Source organism: Photinus pyralis, unplaced genomic scaffold (assembly GCF_008802855.1).
Source record: "Photinus pyralis isolate 1611_PpyrPB1 unplaced genomic scaffold, Ppyr1.3 Ppyr1.4_LG6, whole genome shotgun sequence".
Taxonomy (NCBI): Eukaryota; Metazoa; Arthropoda; class Insecta; order Coleoptera; family Lampyridae; genus Photinus; species Photinus pyralis.
In genome coordinates, this window is record NW_022170663.1 from 29851658 (window position 1) to 29879582 (window position 27925).

A 27925-nucleotide genomic window follows, 5' to 3' on the forward strand; every position below is an offset into this window, starting at 1 on the left:
TGACGAATGACGTGCATCACGTGATTACAATCGACTTCGGAGGAGGTTTGGGGCCACGAGGTTGAACCTTAATTGTGTATCATTTAATTTTACCCGGCGAGAAGATTTTGTGTACAAAATAAGGACATGCCGTCAAGTAATCCTTTACCGCCAAAGGAAAATGCCTTATTTAAGCGAATTTTAGTAAGTCGCGTATTTGTTATGTGCGTGTGTCAAAAATATGTCTTAACTGAAAGAATTGTGGTCTATTTTTAATTTGAACGAATTTTAAATATTTTTGTAACCTCGAATTTCTAACACGTTAAAGCCCCGCAATTTTTAATGACTCTTATTTTGTAGAGATGTTACGAACAAAAGCAATACAAGAACGGATTAAAATTTGCCAAGCAAATTTTATCGAATTCCAAGTTTACAGAGCATGGAGGTATGTGGCTATTTTTGGTGAGGTAGATTGTGTAAAGTGATGCGTTTCAGAAACGTTGGCCATGAAAGGTTTGACATTAAATTGCTTGGGACGTAAAGATGAAGCCTACGAGTATGTCAGGCGAGGTTTGCGAAACGACTTACGTTCTCACGTCTGCTGGCACGTTTACGGACTTTTACAAAGATCTGACAAGAAGTACGATGAGGCGATTAAGTGTTACAGAAACGCACTCAAGTGGGAGAAAGATAATATTCAAATTCTACGCGATTTGTCACTTCTTCAAATACAGATGAGAGACCTGGAAGGATATCGGGTATGCAATCGATTTTTAACCGACAATCTTTCACATTTTCCTTTAGGATACACGTTATCAGCTCCTAATGTTACGACCTACACAGCGAGCATCATGGATCGGTTACGCAATGTCATTTCATTTGCTGGGGGACTACAAAAGTGCACTAAATATTTTAGAAACGTTTTTAGACCAACAACAAGTAAGTTCCGCACCAGCCTTCGGTCCGCTTATAAGACTATTTTCACTTTTACAGAAAGGGAACAATTACGATTACGAACACAGCGAGCTACTTCTCTATCAAAATATGGTCATACACGAATCGGGCGATTTGAAACGGGCGCTGCTCCACTTGGAAAAACGCGAAGATCAAATTTTGGATAAATTAACGTTAAAGGAAATTTTAGGCGAATTAAACTTAGACCTCGAGCAATACGAGAAAGCGACGAAGTACTACGAACAGCTAATGAGGAGAAATCCGGAGAAGACGACGTACTATTACAAATTAATCCAAGCTCGAGAACTAGTTAAATCGGAAGATATTGTACAGTTTTATTTAGTTTTAGGCGATTTATATCCGAAGTCGAACCCGCCGAAGCGCCTACCTTTAAATTACGCCGTCGGCGATCAATTTAAAACCTTAGTCGATAGTTACTTAAGACAAGGTTTGAGGAAGGGCGTACCGCCTTTGTTCGTCGATTTACGTTCTGTATATACGGATAAGAGCAAAGTTGAAATCATTGAGCAATTGTTGTTACAATACACCGATGCCTTAAAGTCAATTGGAAAGTTCGCCGAGACCGAAGTGAATAACGGCCCTAAGGAACCAGCGTCGGCGTTACTTTGGGTTTACTATTTCCTCGCGCAGCACTACGATTATCTGGATCAAACCGAAAAGGCTTTAATGTACATAGATGCGGCTTTGGAGCATACGCCTACGCTTATAGAGTTGTTCGTCACAAAAGGACGAATCTACAAGGTAAGCATTCCAGATTAAGTGGTAGATCGCTTACTGTTTTTGTGTATACTGATTCACTCGACAAGTGGCTCCATCTGATTTCAATTGATTTTGTTATTCCAATTGAATTATAATATACAGTGTGGGGGAAAAGTATGGAATCAGCGAGCTACAGCCTTAATCATTCGTTATATTGAAAAAAGTGTGAGATGAAAGTTGTTTGATATTATATTATGCATCTTTTGACGTCATTTCAAATTATGTCATGTTGAGCATAGTTTTTAAATTCAACACCCTGTATTTTTTTAGTTTTTTATGATCCACTAGAGGAGGTGTCTCAAAATGGTAAGTTCTCAGATTTCAAGATATTTTAGTTTTAATGTAATTAAATCAAAACATTGAGAAATGTGTATGTATTTCATATTTCATCCGATCTCCATACCCAACCATAATTAAAATTGTCATTCAGTTTTTCTTGGATAAATGAACCATTTATTAAAACTGACAACTGACACTTTAGACGTTATTGAGTAATTTTTGAGCCAATTATTGATATAAAAACTCAAATATCTTTGAAATCTGAGAACTTCAGAGTGTTAAAACCCCATATCATTTTGAAGCACCTCGTCTAGAGGATCAAAACACTAAAAAAATACAGGGTGTTCAATTTAAAAAATATGCTCATCATGACATAACTTGAAATGACGTCAAAAGAGGCATAATATAATATCAAACAACTTTCATCTCACACTTTTTTCAATATGCAATCATATATATCAGGGGTGGCCAAACTTTTTACAAGAGACATTTCTTTTTGTATGAAGAAATTTGCGAGAGCCACACTTTCCATGATTGAGGGGGGGGGGGGGGTCTAGGGTTTAACAAAAGATTTATTTCTTGCTCTGATTCTTTTAATATGTTTTTTGAGATTTAGTAGAAAATCAATGGCGGGTTCCAATTGTTTCGTGCGTTGTTGGCGCCATCTTTCTAAATAGAAACATTTTCTATTCTTTTCTAAATGCGCCATTTTATAACAGGTGATCGCTTAGCCGTTTCAAAAATATGGTTTTGAATTTGTAGCTTGTACCGCTTCATAGCGAACATGAACAAAAGTATGTCAGGCGATAACGAGAACGGTATGGGGGAAAGCGAGCGCGGTTGCCTTGAGCTCTTTGTTTCGCGCATGTGCCAAAAATGCAGATTTACTATTCGTCTAAAAAGGTCCGCTACTCGAGGTCATTGCGTTAAGATTTCTAACGCGCGAAATTTAAATAGCGGCAGAAGTGGTTGATTTGGCGAGTCGACACGTACTATTTGTGTGCGTTAAAAATTTGATTCTAAGGTGATTTTCGCAAGCGGCTACGTGAGGTACGCTCAAACTGCATTCTTAGTGAAGTTACGAGCGTGAACCCGTACCAAATTGAGGAGCGACCTTGTACAGGGTGAGTCAACGATTTCGCGGAGTAACTTAATGCCTTGAAGATAAGATTTTTCGTTAGAGTGCTTTTGTATTATGATATGGTTGAATATTCTCCACATTTTCAAAATATTTGGAATTATACAGGGTGCGCCTACAAAGTAGGGCGCCCAAATGATACATTTTTTTAATAGAACCGCTGTATTTGAATGCTTTTTTGAATTGTACGTGTAATTGTACGTCTTTTTTATTATATGGTTCATATCCGATCCGAAAAGCTAGTAGTTTTAAAGATAATTCGATTTTTAAGAAAAATTGGGCATTTGCAAGCGTCAGTATATTGTCAAAATTTTGATTCCAGGTTTTATATCTTTTATCCTGGATTAAGTAAAAGTCAAATAAATAGATCTACTATGAAACATCAAAAAAATAGCTTACAGGGTGTTTTTTTGGTAGGTCCAAAGTTGCAGAACTTCATATGAAAAAATCTCACTTTTTTTAAATGGAACACCCTGTATATTTTTCTGTCATCTTTTAGCTCCTCCAAAAACCTTCAACTTTTAATAATAATGTCCTATACCTATCTCTTATATTTTCCCAAATAACTTGGTTTTTCTGGTTTTTATATTCTAATCTTAAATAAGTTATATGTAATTTACATAATAGTGAGGTCGCCATGCAAAAAAGGCAATTTTTATCTATTTCGTCCAAAACGAAAATCATATCGACTAATTTATTTTTCAAACACTTTATTTTAAGTCCAAAAACTTCAACTCGACTAACTTTCTCCGTAAAATGAAACAATCTCTATACTTTTCACAGAAATATGAAAATGACCGAGTACTTTAATTTCCGAGTCAGGTAATGTCATTTTACTGATTTGTATTAAATTTTACCCAAAATCGTCTTAATATAAAATTTTAATTTTTATATATATAACTTTTGATTAATGTCAATCTGTCAGTGATGACATGAGTCATTATAGACATTTAGAAATGTCAAAAATGTGGCCGGTAAAATGACGGTGTGGTCAGTAAAGTTGAATGGACCCTTGCATCTCCAAATTTTTGGAGAAAAATTGACATGTCAAAAGTAATGACAGATACGTACGCGAATCTTAAATGCGTTGAATTGAGAATAGAATGGAGCATTTGGAAAATTAAAATGGTATGTTTCTATTAAAAAACCAAGATGGCGCCAACTTCCGTTATTTACGGAAGCGGCATCATCTTGAAATTATTATATTTCAATCCGCAGTGGTTAGTTATTGAAAAAGAATGTAATAAATTGACGTTGAGATATACAGGGTGTTGCATTAAAAAAATTCCAACTGGGTCAAATCTCAGTAACTGGATTCTAAGTCAAAATATCTAAAAGAAACAATTTTTACCTTTTTTCTGTCTTACATGATAACATCCCAAAAATCAAACTTTTTATTTTCACCCTGTATCTCAGAAACAAATGTAGCTAGATTGTCTCTGTTTGGGTATTAAAAAGTTTTATAGAAAAGCGGCACAGCGTCTTTATCTTTAAAAACAGCTAAGATACACTGCAGTATTAACGAAAATAGGACATGGTACTTTTCTGGCAATAGCCGTCTTGATGGCCTACACACTCACAATTGGTGCATATGTTTTTGATAAATTCGCACCATTTAATAAAATGCGGCGTAGGTGGTGGCTTCTTGTTATTATTCTATTAAACGCAAATTCCCAATTAATGAAGTGACAGTACTCGAAACTCTTTTGTTTGGATCCAATTGTTATCAAGTAATACAATACAAGCTGTTTCTTCTTCCTTTAGGAATATTAAAATTACTTTAAGCAAAATTGCCATACAAATTTTAAAAGTAATCGACCACTACTCTATGCAAATAAAAAATTTAAAGTAACCTACAGTTATTAATGTGGATTAGATGCCCTTTAGGTTACGATTGCTCTTATCTTTCCTTGGGAAAGGTAGTTTCAGTTAGAAGGATGGAAACATCGTTTTGTACAGTTGTACTTTTTGTGCGGGGATGGTAAGGTTAGTTTCTTGCTCAATGGAAGATTTAGCGGAAAAAAAGGTGTTGCTCCTACTTGACAGCTCACTCGACCGACGTACACGCGTGGGGATTTTAAAGTGCTGCCACTACACCCAGACGCAAATTCCCCGCGATTTTTCCCGCCTTCCACACGGATTAAGAAAAATAGCGCAACTTACTTATGAGACAGCCCTTGTATTATGCATCAATTATAGGTATTTTTATTATCAATTCAAAAAATTATACACAGAGGAGTGTTGAAAATAAGAACGATTGAATTTAAAATCTTTAACAGTATTACTACTAGCTAAATTAAATCAAATGCAGTGACTCCAAAAGAAGCCAATTATATTTAATGAACAATACAAGTGAATGTTGAATGAAATACAATTTTGAAAAAAAATACTTTTTTAGACCACAAAGCGGCCAAATTAGCAAGCAAGAGGACACGGATTATTTTCAAGATTTGCGTGAAGAAGATTTTAAAGTGCATGTTTTTTTTTAAAATCAATTTTTTAAGTTTTGAAGTTACCATTAGTTCTAAAACACCCTGTAGAAGCGCGATCAAAATTTAAATCATTTTGGAGGACTTTTTGAAATACAAGTCAATGGAATTGTAGGTACAGGGCTCAAAAGAAAAGCAGTCAAATGCCAAAAATTTTGAAAAATCTTGACCTTGAAAACCTTTGACGCGGGGTGTAGCGAATCAAACGACGTAGATTTAGAAAATGCAACCAAATACAGGGTGTCCTATTCAAAATAAGAAATTTGCTATACCCACACCTGGTAAAGCAAATAAGCGTGGTCCTAAATTTGACTCATTTATTGTTCCAGCACGCGGGCGACCCGTACGAAGCGTGCAAGTGGTTGGACGAAGCCCAAGCTCTCGACACCGCCGACCGATATATCAACTCGAAGTGTGCGAAGTACATGCTACGAGCCAACAAGCTAAAGGAGGCGGAGGAGATCTGTTCGAAATTTACCCGCGAGGGCGTATCCGCGATGGAGAACTTAAACGAGATGCAGTGCATGTGGTTTCAGACGGAGTGCGCGTTAGCTTACCAAAGATTAGGAAAGTACGGGGAGGCGCTGAAAAAATGTCACGAAGTCGATCGGGTCCGTGTTTCGTTTCGGCGCGACGATAATATAATAATTCTATTTTTAGCATTTTTCGGAAATAATCGAGGATCAGTTCGATTTTCATACGTATTGCATGCGTAAAATGACATTGTGTTCGTATGTCAGACTGCTGAGATTGGAGGACGTGTTGAGGGGGCATCCGTTTTATTTTAAGGCTGCGCGTTGTGCCATCGAGGTGTATTTGCATCTCTTCGATGAACCGGTCAAGGACGAAAATACGGAGCAAGAGTTAAATATCGGTAAGTCCTGCACGATTTTGTTTTCTTTTATTTCTCTTAGAGATTTTTTGGAAAATTTCTAATTTTTTTGAAGGGGAGAATAAAGATCTTTTTAAATCTTTTAAAATTTTACCTCTCCCCAGTATACACGGTGTCCATTTTTTGAGTGCCACTATGGATCTCACTTATCTTAAGAGATAGAAAGTTGGTTAAATGGGGGCAAAGTTGCCAATTTACGTGCTGAATAAGAATCTGAAAAGACATTTCAAATATCTTCAATAGTTTTGAAGATATCTCAAAAAAACAAAAATTTCTGATTTTCGTTTTTATTTTTTTTATGATAAACTAATCGTAGTACCCATTTCTAATTAACACATTATTCGGACACTTTCTAATGGAGATTTCAAATATGGCATCCTGTTTTTAATAACTCTCCAGATGACGGAGAAACACGTGGCAACTTTAGTTTTTCTTATGGGCGCCATTTTGAATTTTCACATTTTGAGATTACGTCTTTTTTTCTCTTTACAACGATATATCACACATAGTGGTTCAGTATCACATTTTTCCTAAAAATACAATTTTTAATTTTTTGAGAAGAGTGCTTTGGAAAAACAAAACGTTCTTTTGTTGTGAACAAAAGGTTGACTTATTTCATGTAGTGTCATTTAGGTTTATGCTAGTAATGCGAAAATGCCTTTTTCAAGTGCAGATCAAAGAGATATGATCCAAATTTACTACACTTCTCATCGAAATGCCCACATGACTGCTGCAACATACTTGCAGCGTTATCCAGAGGGGCAACAACCTAGTTTGAGGTATTTTTCTTTGCTGCATAAAAACTTGGGCGAATATGGTTCTTTTAAAAGATGTAGACCGCAATATGGTGATAGACCCAATTAATATGAGCAGGCAATTTTGCAAGCGGTTGAGATGAAAATCGAATTTCTACTTCTCTGACAACGCTGCAACCAGACAGATGGATCAAACTGTCAAACTTTTGTTGACAACAAAAGAACGTTTTGTTTTTCCAAAGCACTCTTCTCAAAAAATGAAAAATTGTATTTTTAGGAAAAATGTGATACTGAACCACCATGTGTGATATATCGTTGTAAAGAGAAAAAAAGACGTAATCCCAAAATGTCAAAATTCAATATGGCGCCCATATGAAAAACTAAAGTTGCCACGTGTTTCTCCATCTTGAACGTAATTAAAAACAGAACGCCATATTTGAAATCTCCATTAAAAAGTGTCCGAATAATGTGCTAATTAGAAATGTCTACTACGACTAGTTTATCATAAAAAAATTAAAAACGAAAATCAGAAATTTTCGTTTTTTTGTGATATCTTCAAAAGTATTGAAGATATTTCAAATTTCTTTTCAGATTCTTATTCAGCACGGAAATTTGCAACTTTGCCCCCATTTAACCAACTGTCTATCTCTTAAAATAAGTGAGATCCCCATAGTGGCACTCGAAAAATGGACACCGTGTATACATACTTACATTGCTCTGTTATATACACAAAAATATAAACAGTTTTGGGAAAGTGGGAGATACCCACACCTACAATACGAGGGGTAAGGAGAACATTTCCATAATGAAGCACCAACACTCTTTGTATATTAAATTGCCCTATATGATGGGTTCAAAGATGTTTCACTTATTGCCGTTAGTTTAATTTCGTGTTTCATTTATCCGTACTGCATAATAGACAACAATTAGTGCGAATAAATGGTATGTGCTCGAAATCGGTCTTTCTGGATAGAGGAGTACCCCAAGGGAGTATACTTGGTCCACTTCTCTTTTTAATGTACATCAATGATCTACCGGAATCCATTTCTACATCTACATTCTAATGATCATTAGGACGCGAACCGCCTGGATGTCGCCCATTGAATGTACGGCAAGTACGTGCCGCGATTCTGTCCATATAATATAACAATTAAATTCCAAAAATCTTCATGCGTGAAACCACTGTGACCCATTTTTCGATTAATAAAAACTGTGACTGATTATAGTGTCACTAGATTTGTTTAAAATTCGATTGTCATAAAATCATGGCCGACTACTAAAAAGAAAATCCGAAATTAAATGTCAAAAACCATAAACTGTAGATATCGACAGTGGGTATCAAAAGAACTGAAATTTCACGTAGAATCCAAAAATGCAATAAAGAATAGGCGTGCCCATTTAAAATAACGAAGTTACTAGCTACTTCCGGTGTTTCCGTAAGTGCCACCATTTTGAAAATATTTTACATTGATTCAGAGTAACTTCAAAAACTACCTATTTCACCAGAAACGTTAAACTAAAGCGCCCAAAAAGAAAACCCGGTAGATTGTTTCAAAAATGTTTAACTAAATGCATATATTATATTTAAAATTGCGCTGGTAATGGCGTACAGGTTGCCACAGCCGACATGTGCCTGTGTCTTGATGTGGTCTGACAACAATGTCGATAGTTAACCTCTTTTAACAATCAGTACAGAAGTAGTAGTCAAAAATGGAAAAAAAATGCGTATATATGCATGGCCTAAAGGGCGTCGTTTTCGTTATACAGGATGGCAGTTTTAATTTAGTTGATACATCAATTATTTTTTAGAATCTTTACAATAAATGTATCAAAATAGTTGGTCGCAGTATACAGGGTGTTACATTTTTTATCTTTCAGAGCTTTTTTTGAAGCGCCCTGTATGAATTTTGGCATGAAATTTGAACTTTCTCTCCCTTTCAACAAAAGGAGAATTTATTGTGTCGCTTATGTGAGACTCGGTCTTAAAAGTATAGCAGCAAATTGCTATCCCGCCCCCGATCGTGTAATTATTCAGGGCTGACTGTCTTTTATTGCCGAATAAAAAATGTCCGTTTTTTGTTTCAATATGGACCTAAGCATAGTATAATCCGGCCCTGCTTTAAACAATAATAGTTTGATGGAATTTCACAAGGAGTATTTCATTAATGAAAATGTAAACAACAAAATTCCCCAGTGGGATTCCCACTTCATACATAATTAATATATAAATAAATAAACAATCTTTTCTGGCTATTTAGTCTATGATTATACAGGATGACCCAACAAAATTTGTATTAAGTTTGCTTCAAAATTAAACCCCTTTCCACGATTTACATTTAAACCTTCAGGTGGGACCAATATAAAAGATAAAAGATATACCTATCATATCGTACAAAAACTTTTTGTGTGCTTGTTTTAAATAGTTACTGCCATGAGTGCCTGCAAAAATGTATTGTTAAAGTGGTGCAAGTTTGTATGGTGACTTATGCCCAAGGATGAAGGGCAGAGTGGCGTTCTGTCCTACAAAGTAAATGCAAAATTTATATTTTTTTGGCGTATTTAAGTTAGTTCTGTTTTTAATTAACAATGTTATTTGTCTGCTCGTGTGTGTGGTCAATAAATATTTATAGATGTGACCAATTGTTTTAAAATTTGGTATACAGGTTCTTTATAGACTAACAAAGATTTTTTGTCATCCGAACACATTTTTTGTTTTTGTTGTATTCTGTCCAAAAATATAACAGTAACTGTAGCAGAGTGGGCTTCATTTAAATAGTAATTTGTTTAATGTGTTGCCTAACCAATAAATGAATAAACAAAAGCAGTAAATTACTTATTATTTTGTCTTGATTGTCAAATGTTCTTACCGTATGCGTGCCTACTTTCTTCGTCCGTCCGTCCGTCTCTTTCTTGTCAGATTATTATTAATAATACAGGAATTGTCGTTGAAAATCGGTGCTTTGTTATTGTTATGGATAAATTGATAGTGAGTTTTTTCGAAAACTCAACCGGTTTATCCAGGTTGGTAGATTTTGCTATGGTAACAATTATTGCCACAATTTTTTCTATGGTCATTTTAACTAACCCGGTTAAACCGGTTCAATTTTCGAAAACGCTTATTAAGTAATATCACATATCTTAGATATTAAATAATACTGGTAATATAATTTACTCCTTAATTTTTGGTCATTCCACACCGGGCCGTGTAGATGGCGCTCTTTCGCGTCTCGCGTTACGCAAATGAAAATAGTAGCGAGTTTCCTGTATTAATATATTAAGGTATTTGTCAGAACTTAATAAGGAAAAGATCTCAAATCTTCACCATTGGACAAAAAATTGTAAGGGGGGCGGAGGGTGGATGTGAAGATGTATGTCCTCTAACGAAAGGATCTCCCTATGATTTTTTTTTACTTTCTTTATTTAGGTACGTAATCATCTCACAGAGACGACCACTAAATTTCATCTTAAATAAATACATATCTAAAATCACTTTTGAGCTCATCAGATCTTCTTTGGCGGTAAAATCCAATTAATCACACAAATTGTCTTATCACACTACGCTTCGCGCTGCTGTCGTATCCTCGAGTCCGCCGTTTGCTGGTAGTAGTTCGTCAGCTGCGGCGTTAAAAAGTAAAAATGAGCACCGTCGTCTCCCGGCAGTTCGTAGGATATAAACGAGCCGGCCTGAGTTTCGCGCAGCGTCGTCCTCAGCGGCACCTGTATCGCTTGAATCGTCTGCACGTTCGGCGGTATCTTTCGCCGATAGTCCTGTTCTTGGTGGTAGGCGCCGATGTAGTCGACCTGCAGAGGGCGCTTGAGGTAGTTCACTATGGCGTCGGCGCTCGGACGTTTCGGCGGTAATCGTCTCGGCGGCGGTAGCGGCGTCGTCGATGCGGGAAGTTTTTTGCCGAAGGTCGTAAAGTACGTCTTTGTAATGTCGTCGAGGCCTCGCTCGTCTTGCTTGGTGTAGTACTGGTCGTAAACCGGGTTCGGTGTAACCGGCGGCGAGTAATCGAAATGGGGCCGGACGTAGATCGGCAGCGGGCGGTTTTGGTAGACCGGCGGAGGTGTTGATACTTCAATTGCGGGTTGTATTTCAACCTGGGGATGGTATGCTGGGTGTAACTTCTCGTGCTGTTCTTTGTAGTTCGAAACCTCAAAGCTGTATTGGTAGACCGGTTTGGGCGTTTGCGGTCTGATGCGAGGTCTCGTCTTTTCAATTTCGTCCTGCAGCTGCGCTATGTGAGTGTTGAAACTGTTGGTGCGCACTTGGAGAGGTTCCTGCGCTGGCAGATAGTAACGGTTGTGCGATCTAACTCTGGACACCTTCGGCGGCTCTACGTAAAAATCGGATAAATTACGCAGGAGGATTTGGTGGTTGGAAGGGAAGGGAGTGACTAGGTTAGTGGCCGGTGTATCGTCATAGTAGTAAATTTGTGGTGGGGGTGGTGTTTTTCTTAGCGAAGACTTGGTAGTTCGGTGGTCTTTTTCGAGAAGACTGACAAGGTTAGCGTCAGTTTCAGTGAAGTATGATTTGAGTGGTACTTTTGTGGTTTGTACCGTGACCTTGGGAATCGGAGGAGGACCATAAACTTCGAAGGGTTTTGGAACGTATTGAGGTGTGGGTTTTTTCGTTGTTTTGATGGGGCGAAGTATTGTTACACTGACGGTTTTGTTGCGCACTTGCGGTATTCTCATTGAGAAGTGCGTGGGTAACGTCGGCTTAATGTAAACGGGTGTCGGTATAATGGTGGTGGTGTTTCGCATTTGGTTCCCAAGCGTTGTTACAGATGGCGCTCCGGTAGGTTTTTGTAAAGGACTGAAGAAATTGGGCGGTGGAGGTAGTACAATGCCGGGCACCAACGGACCCGGAGGTACCGCGCTGACGTTTTCCTTCTCGTAATAGAAACTGTATGGGGGCGGATAGTATATTGATAAGTCATCTTCGTCGTAATCCTCCGTTATGTTCGGTGAAACTACAGAGGTACCCGGGGGCAACGAATCAAAAATTGGCGGAATTTTGTTTCCTATTGGGAACTTGAGCGATGGACCATACCCAGACTGATTGCCCCCTTGTATGGGGGTAATGAAAGGAGTATCTGGGAACGGAGCTTTCCCGGGAATAAAGTTGGGCGAATTTTGATAGGGGGGTGGGAAGAACGGGGCATTGCCGGGGTCATAACCATCCAAGGGCGGTATCGGATATTGGTAAGGGTAAGACGATTCATTAAGCGTTCGCGTAAAGTTCGTCCCCAAGATTTGAATGGGACCTCCTTCTCTGAGTTGGACGGGAAAGGGCGGCGGTACTTTGGGATTATTTGGTATTTTCACTGGTCGCTTTGGCGCTTTGTAATCGTCGATAGGTGGCCATACTGGACTGGCCGCATAATCCGGCGCATTGTCCAGCACTGACAACACACCACCCCTTAACACTAACAGATGATTTTCGGCTAGCCAAATATCACTTTCATTTAATCCACCTAAATTGTCGATATTATCCGATGGCACTTCACTGTTACTCTCGTAACTGACTATACCCGGTCGCGCGATTGGAGTTTTGAAGATCTCATTGGGAATTAAACCATATCTTCCTTCGGCCACTTGCTGAGAGAGCGTTTTCTTATCGTCGTCCACCTTTTGATTCGCCTTGGCTCCATTACTTGTACCCTCGGGGATAAGATCAACGTAGTCACCTGCACTCTGCCCATCGGCGTATACGTAGAGGAGCGATAGAAAAGTAATCCACTTCATCTGTAACAGAAATACAATTACTAATTCATCACGCCATTAACATACATTACAATAATGGCCACTGTCGCCACTTGAGATAAAATAAAACGAGTGGTATTGTATATGATTATTAAGCCCAGCCTTGGTCCTTTCTAGTGCCTTTCCTTGCTCGACTCCGGCTCATTTGGTTCCTGCCACGCCTCGTATTCTGCAACTGCATTTGCTATAACGGGCGCTTTGTATCAAGAAAAAGGGTCAAATGTTACTCGTTCAGATCGTGATTAAATCTATATCAAGGTTGGTAGACCTTATAAGGCGGGGCGCAATTTTTTTTAGACATAATTACAAACCGTTCACTCAATTTTAACGGCTTTTTTTTCGTTTGTAATATCCTAAGGTCAATAATTCTCAACTTGTTCTTTAAAGTGCAAGGAATTTATCTTGCGTAACCAGAATCGAGACTCCAGTTTGACTATTAATTATAAACGACCGGATTTAATTGGCGAATTGCCGTTTTATATTTGGAGTAGGTACCCATATATTTAAATAGCAGGAAGGTTGTAAAAGCCGCTATTATGTAAATGGTTACATTATTGTATGGTTCGACATACGTTTATGTAAATAATGCGCGATGGATTATCCAGTTTTTAAGAAACTGTTGCGAATGTGACGTCATGGCCGAAACCCCCCCGTCCCCTTAAAAACTTGAACAACCTGTCGCCTCAATTTCGCTAGTATTTCCGTATTTAAATTAGTCCGCAAATTTTGTTCTTGATTTGGCTCGTCAAAGAACCACATTGACCCTGTTTTTTGGACTCGTAAAATCATCAAATGTCGCCAATTCTTTGACGCAAGGCGCGGCATCCTACTACGCCCAAACGTAATTATTATGTACCCAGTTCATAAATTAATTAGTTACGTAAAACGTTTTGCTTTGTATTTCATTAGAAATTTCGTCCTTGCTACGAGTTCAATCACAATTGGGAGGTAGTGCTTCGTTACAAATTAAATGTTAGCAACCGTCGAGAAAGTAGAAATTCTAGAATATTTTTTTAACCTTGAATTGGTACTTGCATCTCTCACTTACGAAGAGGTAATAAATATTAATTTTATTTGGTAATGGAAAGCGATCTCACGTGTGATTGGGTGATCTTGATACTGACTTTGAGTGGCACGTGTTTGAAAGTGCACGTTTCGCGGGTAGGTAATCATCGATCGTCCACCGGCAAACGGAGAGGAACGCGGAAAAATTTCTTTTTTTAACAATATTAGTAATTGACTAGAAACCGACTAACAATATTTATGTTACCTAATTTCTTTTCTTTACACTGGATAAGCTCAGTTCCTTTCCGCTGCTCGTAATTACTCTTACAACATATAAAGTTCATACTTTTGTTTGCTCAATCTCCATAACTTTGATCTAAGTATGAATACGATAATAATAGGGTGCCGGCAGAGGGCGTGGTCGTAGTAGTCTATTGCAAAACCGTTTATCAATCTTATGTAAAAATCGCCGCCTCGTCAGAAAACGAACGAAGCAAATTACGCTAATTGTTTTCTTCATTAAAACACCTTGAAAATATTGTCTTTTTTAAGGTACAAATAATCACATGGCAAATTCTCAAGAGTTTGTATGCGAAAAGTAGGTCGGCTTTCGTTAACACTCCGTTGCATTGTCTAATATTTGCTCGTAAAATTCCGTAGGACAGCTTTAATGTATTATTATATATAAGGTCTATTATTTTCATTGTTACTAATAAGGCGAGCCCATTCGTTCAAGAGAAATTACCGATCACTTTCAAATTTTTTAGCTACTACCAAGGACTGGCGCGTGCGATTTCGCTATAAATTTTTTCAGTTCAATCATCCGTGTGCGCGAGGCGCCGTACATGCGCACGAAACGCCGCAATTAATTTGCAATCTCACCGTTTTCCCGTAATACATTCTTTCCATGTTAAGTACTAACCGAAAATGTATTTGGCACCATGACTATTACTCAAAACTCCAAAATGCTTTAGTCACTCGTACGAGTGCGGCGTGTTTATTATTTCTGTGTTCTTTCTTATTGAAATTCGGTTTACGTTTCTTCTTCAGCGTGCCGGTTGGCATCTTAGCCCTATCGAGAATTTGGCACTCTTTTCTTTCCTTTTGACTTGCATCATTTCCAAGAGTCCTATGACTCATTGTGTTTTTAACTTAAAAGAAGAATCAATTTGGATGCACTTCCAAATAAATGGAAAACAATAACCAGTTTGATTATGGCCAAAGAGGCCTTGATAGTGGTACAAATAAAAACTGCCTATTTCGCCTATATATACTTTACATCGATGGTTATTTTTGCAAATAAATCTAAAACGATGACAGATACGAGATCAGAGAACTGAACAAAGGAAAGTGAGCTAAAATTTCAAGGTAGGGTGCTCCAAAAAAGTTCTGAAAGATAAAGTTGTAGCTTTGGTTTTAGCCGATTTAAGAAAATGTAACACCCTGTATACTGCGACCAACTATTTTGATATTTTATTGTAGAGATTCTAAAAAATGTGAAATTTCAAACAATTACCTACATTTGCATCTTTTTCTTATTTTGACGAGTACTATTACTCCCTGAAAAATCTGCATTAATAACTTTAATTAACACCCTGTATAGAACCGTACATTTTAGGTTAAGTAGCACCTTTATTCACAGAATTTCGCAAAAACGCCAAAAAAGTGTAAACTATACCAAATTATAGCAATTTAGCCCCAATATGGCGACCGATTTTAAATTAAAGGAGAGCGATCGCGATTTTCGTAAGAAATCGACATAAGATTTCACTAGTAGAATTTCAATCAGACAGTACGGAAGCTTGCCCCAAATCTATATAAATAAAAATGGATCGTAGAAATGTATGTACGCGCATAACTTCAGAATGACTGCACCAAATTAGATAATTCTTTTTTTGTTGTGTTTGTTATTATCAGGACAAGGTTCGTGTAAAAGATGACATCTCAAAAAATGTACGGAAAGGCGTAAAAGAACAATTTTTCTCTTTTCTGTCATTTTAAATCGTAATATAACTAATAGATGGCACCACAGCGTGATCAACTATGGCCGTAGAAGAATCCATACCGTCGACTTGGGGCGAGAGGCGAAAAAATGGACGGTCAAATGTATCAATTATCCGTAGCACTTTTGTACAAGTTTGCTTTTCAAAGAAAAATTGAGAAGGTAATTTTAAATCCTCATATAACCTAATGTCCAAATACGCTGATTTGGGAAACGCATTCTTCTGACAAAAATTAAAAAAAAAACTTCATGCGGAGAATTGAACCCGAGCCGCCAGATTGCAAGACCAGTATCCTTCGTACACATTCAGTCGTTAGTTAAACGGAGTTTGCATTGCGAAATAGTTGTGGAGATAGGTCGATTTTCGTATGCATGCGGACGTGTCTTCCGTTTACAAATATTCGTCCGGGCAGGTTTCTGATGTAAAACACTTTACGAAATTCCAACGGGAACGGAAACATGAAAAATATGCATTGACATATTCGTACTAAAAAGTTTTAACCTACCATTAGATATGCCTAGTCCAGATGTTTCAATAGCCCTTTGTGATTTTAATCTCGAGATCTTCGCTACTATACGTCCCAATCGCTCTTTGTAAGTACCCTCCTCCCATAATCCGCTCTTGAGAGCAATTATATCCGATTATGATATGGAGTCGAGGAGGAGGCTATGGTTGGTAGAAATAAATTCTTTTCGTTAAGACCTTTAATTAGAATACCATGCCACATTTGTAGCGCATTATTTTAAGAATTAAAAAAGTGTTATTGTTTGCGTTTTGTCTGTCCGTCCGTCTGTTCTTCGCTCCGTCCGGTCCGGACCCACTTCTATCGTTTTGAACGACTTCTAGCGGAATGGTCCTAGAGTCCTATAGCTTGAAGGTGTGCCAGACTGCCATCAAATTTCGCTGTCTTGGGGGGGGGGGGGGGGCTGAGATGCTATTTTGGAAGTAAAACGTACATAACTTTTACATACGACAACCAATTGGTTTCAGATTTTCCATACGCATCCCGGGCACCAAGTAAAACTTTTGAAAAGGGCAGGAGGGAGAGGGGTAAACACACGTTCTACCCTTCATGGTCTCATTGAAATAAAAGTGGGGATGGGGGGGGGGGGGGTGTAGAAATTAATGTCATTTTTCATGGTATTCTAAGTAAAGGTCTCAACGAAAGGAACCATTTTCTACCAACTAACTGCGCTTTTTTCCGACTCCTTATCAAAAAAAAGGGGGGGGGGGCTGATTCTATCCTTCATGGTACTTTAATGAAAGGTCTCAACGAAAGGAATTAATTTCTACCAACCATAGCCCCTCAGTAGGATAGCATGGCTATCTTTGTTATTATTATACTTACAGATTCGGTTAAATTAGCAGAGTTGTGTAGTATTTGATGCTAATGGATATTCCGATTCGATATTTTGAAATCAGTGAAATTCACCATTTTTAAAAAGTTCAAATATTTTAGTAACAAAGAGAGCTATCGAAAAAAATTTTAAATAAAAGTTGCAAGATTCGATGGGATAAATTCAATAGGTGTAAAAAAATTTCAAAATGGCGGATTTCGAGATATTGCCCTCAATTCTTTATTTTAAATGCACGTCATATTGGATTTTTATATCATTTGATAGAGAAAAAAATTACAACATCGGTGATACTAAACACCTACTATTTCATTTGGGAATCAACTTTGCATTTTTACCTCGAAGTTTACAATATATTTCTTATGGCAATAATTCCATGGCCGTGTCGATGGTGACTGTGAGACAATAAACGAATGAATTTGATTTCTATTGTAATCAGTCATGGAATTATTGCCATAAGAAATATATTGTAAACTTCGGGGCAAAATGCAAAGTTGATTCCCAAATTAAATACTAGGTGTTTAGTATTACTGGTTTTGTAATTTTTTTGACTTTCTATAGTGACTTAAAAATCCAATATAGCCTCCATTTAAAATAAGGAAGTTGATGTCAATATCTCGAAAACCGCCATTTTGAAAAATAATTTTTACGTCCATTGAATTTGTCTCATGGAATCCTGAAACTTTTTTCGATAGCACTCTTTGTTACTAAAATACTTTTTAAAAATAGCGATTGTCACTTTTTTCCAATTATCCACGAAACAAATTCTTTTTTTCAAAATATTGCATCGAAATGTCCATCAGCATAAAAAACTACACAACTTTGCCAATTTAACCGAATCTATAAGTATAATAATAACAAAGATAGCCATGTTATCCTACACAATTTAAGACACCCTGTATATCCATTGGTGATGTTAAAACTTTTAAGAGCGAATATCTCGAAAACGGCTTGTCGGAGCAAAGTACTCTCAAAGGCAAAATGAATCGACTGGACGAGACGTATCTATTGGTGAAGATCATTTTAAAATCGAGCATTTCTAAAGAATAATGTGGTTTTTCTAGCCGAATTGAATTAATTAGAACTATTTTAGCTTATCACGCGCTTTAATTGTAACGAATACTGTAATTATAATTGTAATTAAATGTCTGCGTGAGTTCAATTGGATCAAGTCATTAAGAACGGTCGTGTGGGATTTAAAATTAAGTATACCCGTTAAACGGCGTTTATGTAAATGTTTACATCTCAAAAGTTTGTTATTAATTAATGGTCAATTTTCCACATCCGCGATGCTCTAAGGGCATTTGCTATGGTACGAGTTAATTGTGAATTGTTAAAATTTTATTTTGATTGTTATTTGCCAATAATTGCTTGACGCAAGAGCGTAATAAAAACGTGAGCGTTAATTTCGTTTTTTTGTATATTGTTATTTACGGTAACGCTGCTTTGTGGGACATTCCTCGTGTAAACACTTTTTTTTTGTTTGCGTTACTTAAATATTTGCGTGTCGACATTGTTACATTAGCTAAGGAAATCTTGTGAATTGCATATTTTGGACTCGGAAATATTTAACCTTTAGATTCGTACCGTCTTTGAAACAGTAGTTCGTGTCTCTTCTTGGTTTCCTGTTGAGTAGGAGTGAATAATGTAATAAGATCCAAGGCTCTTGTTCAATGAAACTGCAATTTTTGGGTTTTGGGGGTCTGTAGGAGGATTCACCTAAACTTGAAGAACAACTGCCCCAATATTGCACCCTGCGGCACTCCACAGGTGCGCCGACTTTATTCATTCTAATAGACAATATCCTGCCCATGGCAATTCGATCGGCACGGCACGGGTATTTTTACCTTCAACCGCGCCCCTTCCTCTTCCAATTTCATCGAAGGAAGCACAATGCTAATGCCAACAACAAATTACTTCCCGATTGGTTTATATCGACTAATAAACCGATAATTGGAGTTTTTTCATTGATTTTGAATGGCGCATTGTGAAAAGCGAACTTAATACCTATCATATAAATAATTATAAAGTTTAATGCGAGATTTAGTTCGAGAGGAAGTTGTTTAACTTTCTAAACGGTGCGGATTTTTGCAATAATTAATTGGAAAATATGCGCCGAACTTGTAAAATGTCACAGAGGGACGGAAGTGCTCGGGATTTTCTGCAGAAAACTAGTGATCGTTAATTAAAAACTTTCCATGTTACACATAATTCGCTTGCGTAAATAATGATCTACAAAATTCCTGGTGTTTGCAAGGGGGCGAGCATGTACTATTTAGAAATATTTAATTATATTATTTATAAAAATTTATAAATCATAAAATTATTCAGCAACTACAATAAAATTCGTACTTTCGTTGTTGTTATGACCTGATTTTTTATGAATATATTTGCATATTTTACAAATATTGCAAATGCCAATGACATATTACACACATTACGGCAGGCGCGTAGAAAAATGAGGCAAAACGTCAGTCAATCAGTGCATGACTCTCTTTAAAATTGTAAATGAAGCGTGCCACGATCACTGTCGCTTTTTTTTTGCTTCACTTTCAATCGAATTAGGCCTTGTTTAGGCGAACTAATGACGCGTTAACAATTTATTCCTCGTAAATGTGGAGTTTCAAGGATTAAATGAAATTTATAGGTAGAGATGCAATCACGAAGAGGATGCCATATAACTGCTGTCATTTGCTTTGAATGTCAGAGTCAATTAAATATGGCCGCCGCGCTTTTTTGTTTATTAACCACAAAGACCAAGATCAAGGTGATTTCTGACCGAACGTAACGGGCCCAGATTTTTGATAATTTTGGTAAGTATTTGTTACTGACAGACAGATGGAGGAACGTACGGACGTCGTCCATAAGGGATGTTGCGTATTCCCTACATTTTATTTGTATTAGGACATTTTGTTTACGAGAAAACAGTTGATTTTGATAAAAGAAATCACAATATTTTATGAAGTCATAGCCCCCTGTCAGATTCCTTCAACTTTATTATTTATCATTTTAGAATTGTTACGTTGGTGCAAGGTCGGATCAATAGATTTTTCCCAAAATAAATTAAATTTAATCACGATGGAAATTAAATAAACAATAAAATTATATATAATTATAAAAAACTAATAATAGAAATTTTAAATTAATTTTATACGTGGGATATAAAAATAAGGGATCACATCAAATCTGGGACTACTCCCCCAAGAAAAAAAAGTTTAATTCTTACTTTTAACAGTGTCTCTATTCTCGGGCGCTTCCATAAATCACAGATTGTCGGGTGGGCGCTGTGATTAAAAGGCGCACAGTGTTCTTATATAATCACATAGCATTCATTCACAGTACTACTACAACAACTCGTCGACGGTACCGTCCAGTATCGCAAAATTCAACTTTACGATTAAAAGATCTTGAAAGGAGTTACCTCAGGTGCAAGAGAGTGGGGGTGCGGTGCACTATGATTAAAAACAAGAGTTCACGTGTTAATCGAAGGTTGTAACAATATACCTGCTGCGCTGGAATTTCCTCGGCTCTCATACTGATGAAAGTACCGGTACCGCAGGTGATGGACTCGTGCCATATGTTTTTGAAACAAAAATATAGACAAAAGGAATTTTATTGTTTTAATGGGTTCTGCTGTTCTTACACGGAGAAAGCGTGTCAGCGATCTTGTTCCTAATTACCAGTACATTTTTCTATTCAAATCGGGGGGGTGTTTCGATCAAACGAGATGGCAATAATTTGTACGAATTTACCTTGGCTGCCTGCCTACACTCTTGCAAAAAAGAAACAATTATTTTGTTTCGGTTCTGCTAAAGTGGCGCATGGGAAAAGCGCGACGGTACAATATACGAAACTAAGTTACAAGTGAAAACTCAACCTTTTATCTTCGAAGAACAATGAATGTAAATTGTTTATGCAAGGTCGCACGGCATTCATAACAACGACAATTATCCTCCATAAAATTTAGAAAAATAACAATTGTCGCACTTTAATTAATAAAGCGAAAACGAAAGCGGTCCCCGATTTTGGCAATGACCTCTGGCGGAAACGCCCCCTCGCCGCAAATTTATTACACTTTAAAAATACACAAAATTGCCCAACGATCAATTTGGTAATATTTTCATATTAATTAGTAATCAAAGTGCTCCAATTTTAATTATAATTTTTAATAATAATTGCCTAGGTATCGCGTAACATGTTACATCAGAATTAAGGGGGTCGAGGCGGGGGGTTATTTTAATTTTCCGCGGCCCCCTTCGCGCGATAAGAACGTAAATGGCAAAAAAAAATGCGAGAAAAGGTCGTACAGCGGGAATTGTAAAACGTGAAATACAATGACAAAACGTGAGTTCAATATGAATTAGGTATTCCTACGCTCCGTTTGCGAAATGCACGGTGTATGGAAAGATTTTTGTTGTCAAAAGGAGTTGCTTACTTTCACTTGCGCTCGCTGGTGCCGACGCCCACGGGGTGTTTCTTGCAATTTCGATACACGGCTCGTTTTGAATTTTTATAGTGTGTAAATAGCTTCCTTCGTGCAAGAGTCCAGTACTTTGGTTGAAAGTGAACAACCTTTGATTTTATAAAGGCAAAGCTTATGCTCAAAAAATTTGGGTTTGCTATTTTAGAAATTAAGTGAGAAATTTTGACATTTTTTGAAATCCAGTTGCCACATTACTGTTCGAGATAGATCAAAACGGCCTTTCAGTCACTTTCTGTTACTTTAAAAAGCTCTGCTCGCTCTGAGGAAATTTCTAAAACGCTCTACAATGCAATCAGTAACTTTGGAAGGCTTTGAATGCAAAGGACACGAGAAAGCCAGTTCTGGAGAGACACTTGGGCGTTATGGCAATGCGTTTTAGAGAGCATTTCTAAGGCTATGTAAATCACAGAACCCCTTAAGTGTTTTTCAAGGCATGTGGATGCTTAGGCGCTTGCCAGAGCATTCTGGACTACCACTTTTGGAATGACCGTAGGATTTGGAAAGCTCTAGAAACAGCTCAAGGAGTGTCTGAAGGCACTTTAGACCCGCAAGTTTCTGGAAAACCTGTTCAAGGTCTTATCATGCACTTCCCGGAGTTCAAACGTCTTCCATAGTAATTGAATGCTCACCAACGTAGTTTAGTGCCTTTCCAGAGCTGTTTCATGCCTTTTGAAGTCCGCTAACCTTTTTCCAGTTCGAGATCTTTTCCAGAATGTTCTAGAAGAGCTTGGTCAGTATTACCGCTGATTCTGTATTTATCAATGAATGGTATTACAAAGAGGAAAAGGCTTACGTAGAGTTTTGAAAAAACGTAGAAAGCTCTGGAAATATTTTAGAACACTTTGGAAAAATGTTAGAACATTTCGGAAAGGGTCTGAACTATACTTATGATGGAACGCGCACTGGTGGTCTTCTGCCATAGAAAAGTATCGCGCGAGGGGGATATCTGGCACTGTCACTCGCGCGGGAGGGTCGTTTCTGTTTCTCTCTATTCTATTGTATTCTATTTATAAGGGGAACCCAACCAGGCAGCACTTAGGCACACCAAAGGCCCATTGTACCTACCCCCTTTCATTCATAACTAGGTTCAGAGCCTAAGTTGCTTCACCCTCCCCGGTTCCAGATAACTGTCGCCAAGGAGCTGATGTCTGTCTCTGATCAAGGCGTCACATTGACAGACCACATGCTCCGTAGCTCAGTTGACGTCCTCAAAGAGTGAGCCCACTAAGGTCCGCTCTCTTTCTATTCTTAAATGGAACAGCTAGAGGCCATGGCTACTGCACCACGTATCCACCTTTTCAAGGGGTCCCTGCATGAGCTCCATCCTCGTTTAGTGTTGAGGAGCCTGTGTAGCACCAGGCACCACAGCAGAGAGACAACAAAAAATGTTGATTAATAAAGATGATACATGAATTAAAATGTTTGTTGATAATTTTAATTAGGCGCTAGTATACACGTAGTCAAATAGACTAAACTGTAGTTCCTGAAATTTCCGCACAATCAGAGATACGAATTAAAATTATCAACAATCACTTTAAATAATTCTTGCCGATTTTAACAGCATGAATTCATATGATTGTTGAATTGAAATGTTCTCTGAAAATATTTGTACAATTTTATTCCAAAATTTTACAATGTGCCATTTTAAATAACAGTCAATCGTATGCCTCTACTTTTTACGTTTGTTGTTATTGTCTTACGTATTAAATATGATTGTTTAAAAAATGTTACTTAATAAAAATGTGAAATGAATTATATTGTTATATTGAATGAGTGTATATGAAACTGTATTTCAACAAACAATTAATAACAAACAATTAAATTGAATTGCAAGAAATACTTCGATTAATAAAACGATTTTGTCCAACAAACATAAAAATTCATTCATTTTAAATGTGGAATTAAAATTATCAACAAACATTTTAATTCATGTAACATTTTAATTCAACAATCATTTTAAATAATGCTTTCCGATTTTAACAGCACGAATTAATATAATTGTTGAATTAAAATGATTGTTGAAAATATTTGTACAACACCTCAATAATTGAATTAATATGATTGTTGAATTAAAGTGTTACATGAATTAAAATGTTTGTTGATAATTTAAATTAGGCGCTAGTATACACGTACCCAAATACACTAAAGGATAGTTCCTGAAACTTCCGCACAATCACAGATACGAATTAAAATTATCAACAAACATTTTAATTCAAACATTTTAATTCAACAATCATTTTAAATAATGCTTTCCGATTTTAACAGCACGAATTAATATGATTGTTGAATTAAAATGTTTGTTCATAATTTTAATCCCACATTTAATATGAATAAATTTTTATGTTTGTTGAATTAGTTCTAGTTAGTTATATTACTGTTCGTTTATGTATTCGTTTGTTGATTTGTATTGTTAAACTTTCGTTATACACCTTGCTATATAATTCATACATCATTTCAATTAAGTGAAGTTTTTTAAACAAACATATTTAATGTTTCACATAAAAACAACAAACATAATAAATCGGGAAATAAAATTAACTGTTGTTTATAATGTTACATTGTAAACTTTCGTAATAAAAAGTAAAACGGCGTTCCATACCCTTAAGGCTAAAACCTAAAAATATTTTCAACGAAATTGCAATTGTTATACAGGATGATTTATATCAAAGTTGCATTTTTTTAAATGGAACCCCTGTATATTATTCAAGAAGTTGATGTCCAGTAAAAATTGAATATCGCAGTTATCATAAAACTTAGAAGGCTGTGACTTTGCAGTGGCACTAATCATTAACTGTACGCCTAAAGTTAAACTTCTTTTGTTTTAAAAGAAATCAGTCCGTCAATTTTTAAAATTTCAATCAAAGGTAACTTGATTTTTTTAATGGAACTACCATCGCATCAAATGTAGGATTTTATTACCTATTACCCTAACAAGGAATCAAATTATGTAATAATATACAGGGGGTTCCATTAAAAAAAATGCAACTTTGATATAAATCATCCCTGTTAACAATTGCAATTTCGTTGAAAATATTTTTACGTTGTAGCCTTAAGGGTCCTTGAACATTCCCCCACTATGAATTTTACATATGCGCGTTAATAAACCCACACACTAATGGCCCATATAATAACTCTGCTTCCAAGTTTGGCCCATCATGGCGAAAACCCTCAGCAGCCTCACTAATTGAATCGAATGTGGTGTTATTAAACGCATCCATAAACCCCCCCTCCCGGAAGAAATTCTCTTCTCCGACCTGCACATGGGGCTGTGAAGAGCCACCTCCATGAGCGTACCAGCTTTTTAAGCATGTTGGAATGGACGTATTAGTCTTAAGGACCTGCACCTCATTTCTTATGAGTCACTTTACGATCATTCAGCTGTCTATGTGGGCGGCCCCCTATTCGATATCCGAGGACTCGTCCGCGCCTCCACCGCACGAAAACGTTGCAACGATCGGCCGCTTTAGGCATGCGCGTACTCGCGCGAGAGAGAGAGAGAGAAATAGAGAGTAGGACAGAGATGCCCTTTGTGGTTCTCTCTCTCTCGGATCGGACTGACGGACAGAGCGCGCGTGCTAGTATAAGTATAGTTCAATGAATAAATCAGTCGAAGATGATTGGACCAGATCTGGAATGACGATAGAAAGCCGTAAAAAGGCGTTGAATTCTCCGCTCGTTTACAATAGCTTTAGAAGGGGCGTTGAAACAGAAGACCTGTGGAGTTCCTGTAAAGTCGTAACGACGGTTTCCAGAGTTCTTCTAGAGCATTCGGGGGCTTTCCACTAGAATTCAAAGTTTCCTAGAGCCGATCTAGGAAATGTTATCAGAGCATTATAAATCCAGGCGTGACTGTCTAAATTCACCTAGCCTTAGAACGAGTTCTAAACGTATTGAGACCCTAAAAAGCGCTAGAACGTGCTGGAAAACCTTTCCCAGGGTTTTCCAGAGCAATTCAAGCCTCATAAAGTGCTATGACGCCTTTCCAGAGCTTTTTAGCTCCTTTTAAACCGTCTTAGGTAGTGTCTTCCATCTCTGATTATGATCTTTTTATGTATAATGTTTATGAGTTCGTTTTCAATGTGTTTAACATTACATTTTTTATGTTACAGAAAATTTAGCGCCCTCCGAATTGAAAAAGTTACGAAATAAACAACGAAAAGCGAGGAGAAAAGCGGAACAGGAAAGCGCTCAAGCTGCCCAGGCGCAAGTCAAAAGGGATCAGTACCATAAAGCGAAGCAGCAGGGCGATGTGGAAGCCGACACGCCTCATTTAGACGAGCTCGTACCTGAAAAGTTGGCCAAGGTAGGCGTATTTCAGTGGAACTTTCTCCCTGCCTGTAACGGAAAAATGTTTTTTCTTCAGGCCGAAGATCCTCTCGAACAGGCAATCAAGTTCCTTCAACCCCTACAAAATTTAGCACAAAATAGGATAGAGACACACTTAATGGCGTTTGAAATTTATTTCAAAAAAGGTAACTTTTAGACAGTAAATTATAGCTACCCTCCTTCTTCCGTTGCAGAAAAAGTGCTGCTAATGCTCCAATCTCTCAAACGCGCTCACAAATTGGATGCGATTAATCCGAAACTTCACTCCTGCTTAGTACGTTTTCACGAGTTCTTAACGAAAAACAAAGCAACATTGGACGAGACCATTACGGAGGTGATCGAATCGGAGAAGGGCGTGCTGTTTAAAAATAAAGACGTAGTACTGCTAAATAGGGAGTATTTGGATACGTACGGTAATAGCTTAGAGGCAGTTCTCGAGGGCGCGAAAATGTTATATTATTTAAACTCAAAGTTACAAAGTACAGCTCTTGGACTTGTTACCAATATTGACAATAAATATCAGGATGTAAATATAAAGGTAAGCACGTCTAAAGGTTACCGAGTTCTGGCTCTGCGATCCAGTTTGACCACTACTTTGATCCAATTGCTTCTAGTGAACTCCCTAAGTAAAATTTTTGGGTCAAACTGGTACACACAAGTGTACATGGCTCAGTCCAATTGGATTTTAACCATTTCCGAGGGAGTTAACGTTTTCAATTTTGTAGACTTGTAAAAATGTACTGAAATCGTTAAAGAATGGAGACTTTGGACCATGTGATACGGAAATAGAGCAGTTCATGACCAGCTGTCAGGTTCTATTCCCGCACGCCATAGATTTTCGATCGCCGAGCAGTATAGTCCACTGCGAAAGCAATCACATACCACCAGATCCGGATAACTACAGCAGCAACTGATGTTATTTGCCTAAATCCGGACAGGACGAACTATGTTTAGTGCTTGAGAAATCACGTGTTGAATTAAGAATGGTGAAAGTTTGTAAAAACAGAGACTTCAATCGTGTTAATTGATAAATAGGTTACCTGTTGATAATGTTTTTCTAAAAATTTCCTCTCCGCCGCTTTTGTTGTAATTTTCATCTTTTCATGGGATGCGCATTAACATAATTTATTTTACTTTCTTTACAGATGTAAAATTTTATCTTGTAAACAATTTTGTTGCGTTACTTCGGAGTTTTATTTCGCCCACGAAAACATAACTTTATTCTTAAAGAACTGATTAAACTAAGAATCAAAAATGCTTGTAGAAGTGTCGACATTTTCAATTTTTGTTACCTGTGACCTTTCGATTAAATCAATAAACAACTATAAGTAGTATCATTACGTTCTGTAAATCTGTATGTGTTATTGTATAGATAGATTTTTTAATTAAATTTTAATAATATACGCTTAATAACTTTGCAATGCAGGTGGCGGCAACTGCTCAACTTGGATCGAGAGGACTATGATTTATCTGAAAATTAGTTTTCGTTAAGTTCAGGGATATACTAGCACTGGAATGGAATTTCGCAGCTAAGTATTAATGAATTTATAATTATCAAAAATTACATTGCTTAGCCATAACCTGTAGGTGGAGGAATCTACCCTTAAAAACGGAACAAGAAAGGGGTCAAACACAATTTTTCTCCCTCACTTGAAATTTGACCCTGTACAGGGTGATTCATAATTGAATACAAAGATTTTAAGGGCGTATTTACCAGC

General features: G+C 37.2%; 2 protein-coding genes across 4 annotated transcripts; one reads left to right on the forward strand and one right to left on the reverse strand.

The window, feature by feature from the left end:
* LOC116173281 (N-alpha-acetyltransferase 15, NatA auxiliary subunit-like) lies at positions 1–27532 on the forward strand. The gene is made up of 11 exons (XM_031490648.1): positions 1–183; positions 340–424; positions 475–737; positions 784–918; positions 973–1695; positions 5949–6230; positions 6280–6493; positions 25991–26184; positions 26245–26353; positions 26402–26745; positions 26933–27532. The coding sequence occupies exons 1-11, from the start codon at positions 127–129 to the stop codon at positions 27119–27121; spliced, it is 2595 nt and encodes an 864-aa protein (XP_031346508.1). The 5' UTR covers positions 1–126; the 3' UTR covers positions 27122–27532.
* Positions 10668–20804, reverse strand: LOC116173282 (proline-rich extensin-like protein EPR1). Of its 3 annotated transcripts, none has more exons than XM_031490650.1 (3): positions 20625–20804; positions 13068–13210; positions 10668–13017 (listed from the first exon to the last, which is right to left on the reverse strand). In XM_031490650.1, the coding sequence occupies exon 3, from the start codon at positions 13015–13017 to the stop codon at positions 10822–10824; it is 2196 nt and encodes a 731-aa protein (XP_031346510.1). In that variant the 5' UTR covers positions 13068–13210; positions 20625–20804; the 3' UTR covers positions 10668–10821. The 3 variants fall into 3 exon arrangements, with proteins under 3 accessions (XP_031346510.1, XP_031346511.1, XP_031346509.1); XM_031490651.1 differs by having other exon boundaries at positions 13063–13210; XM_031490649.1 differs by lacking the exon at positions 13068–13210.
* Positions 27533–27925: the final 393 nt, after the last annotated feature.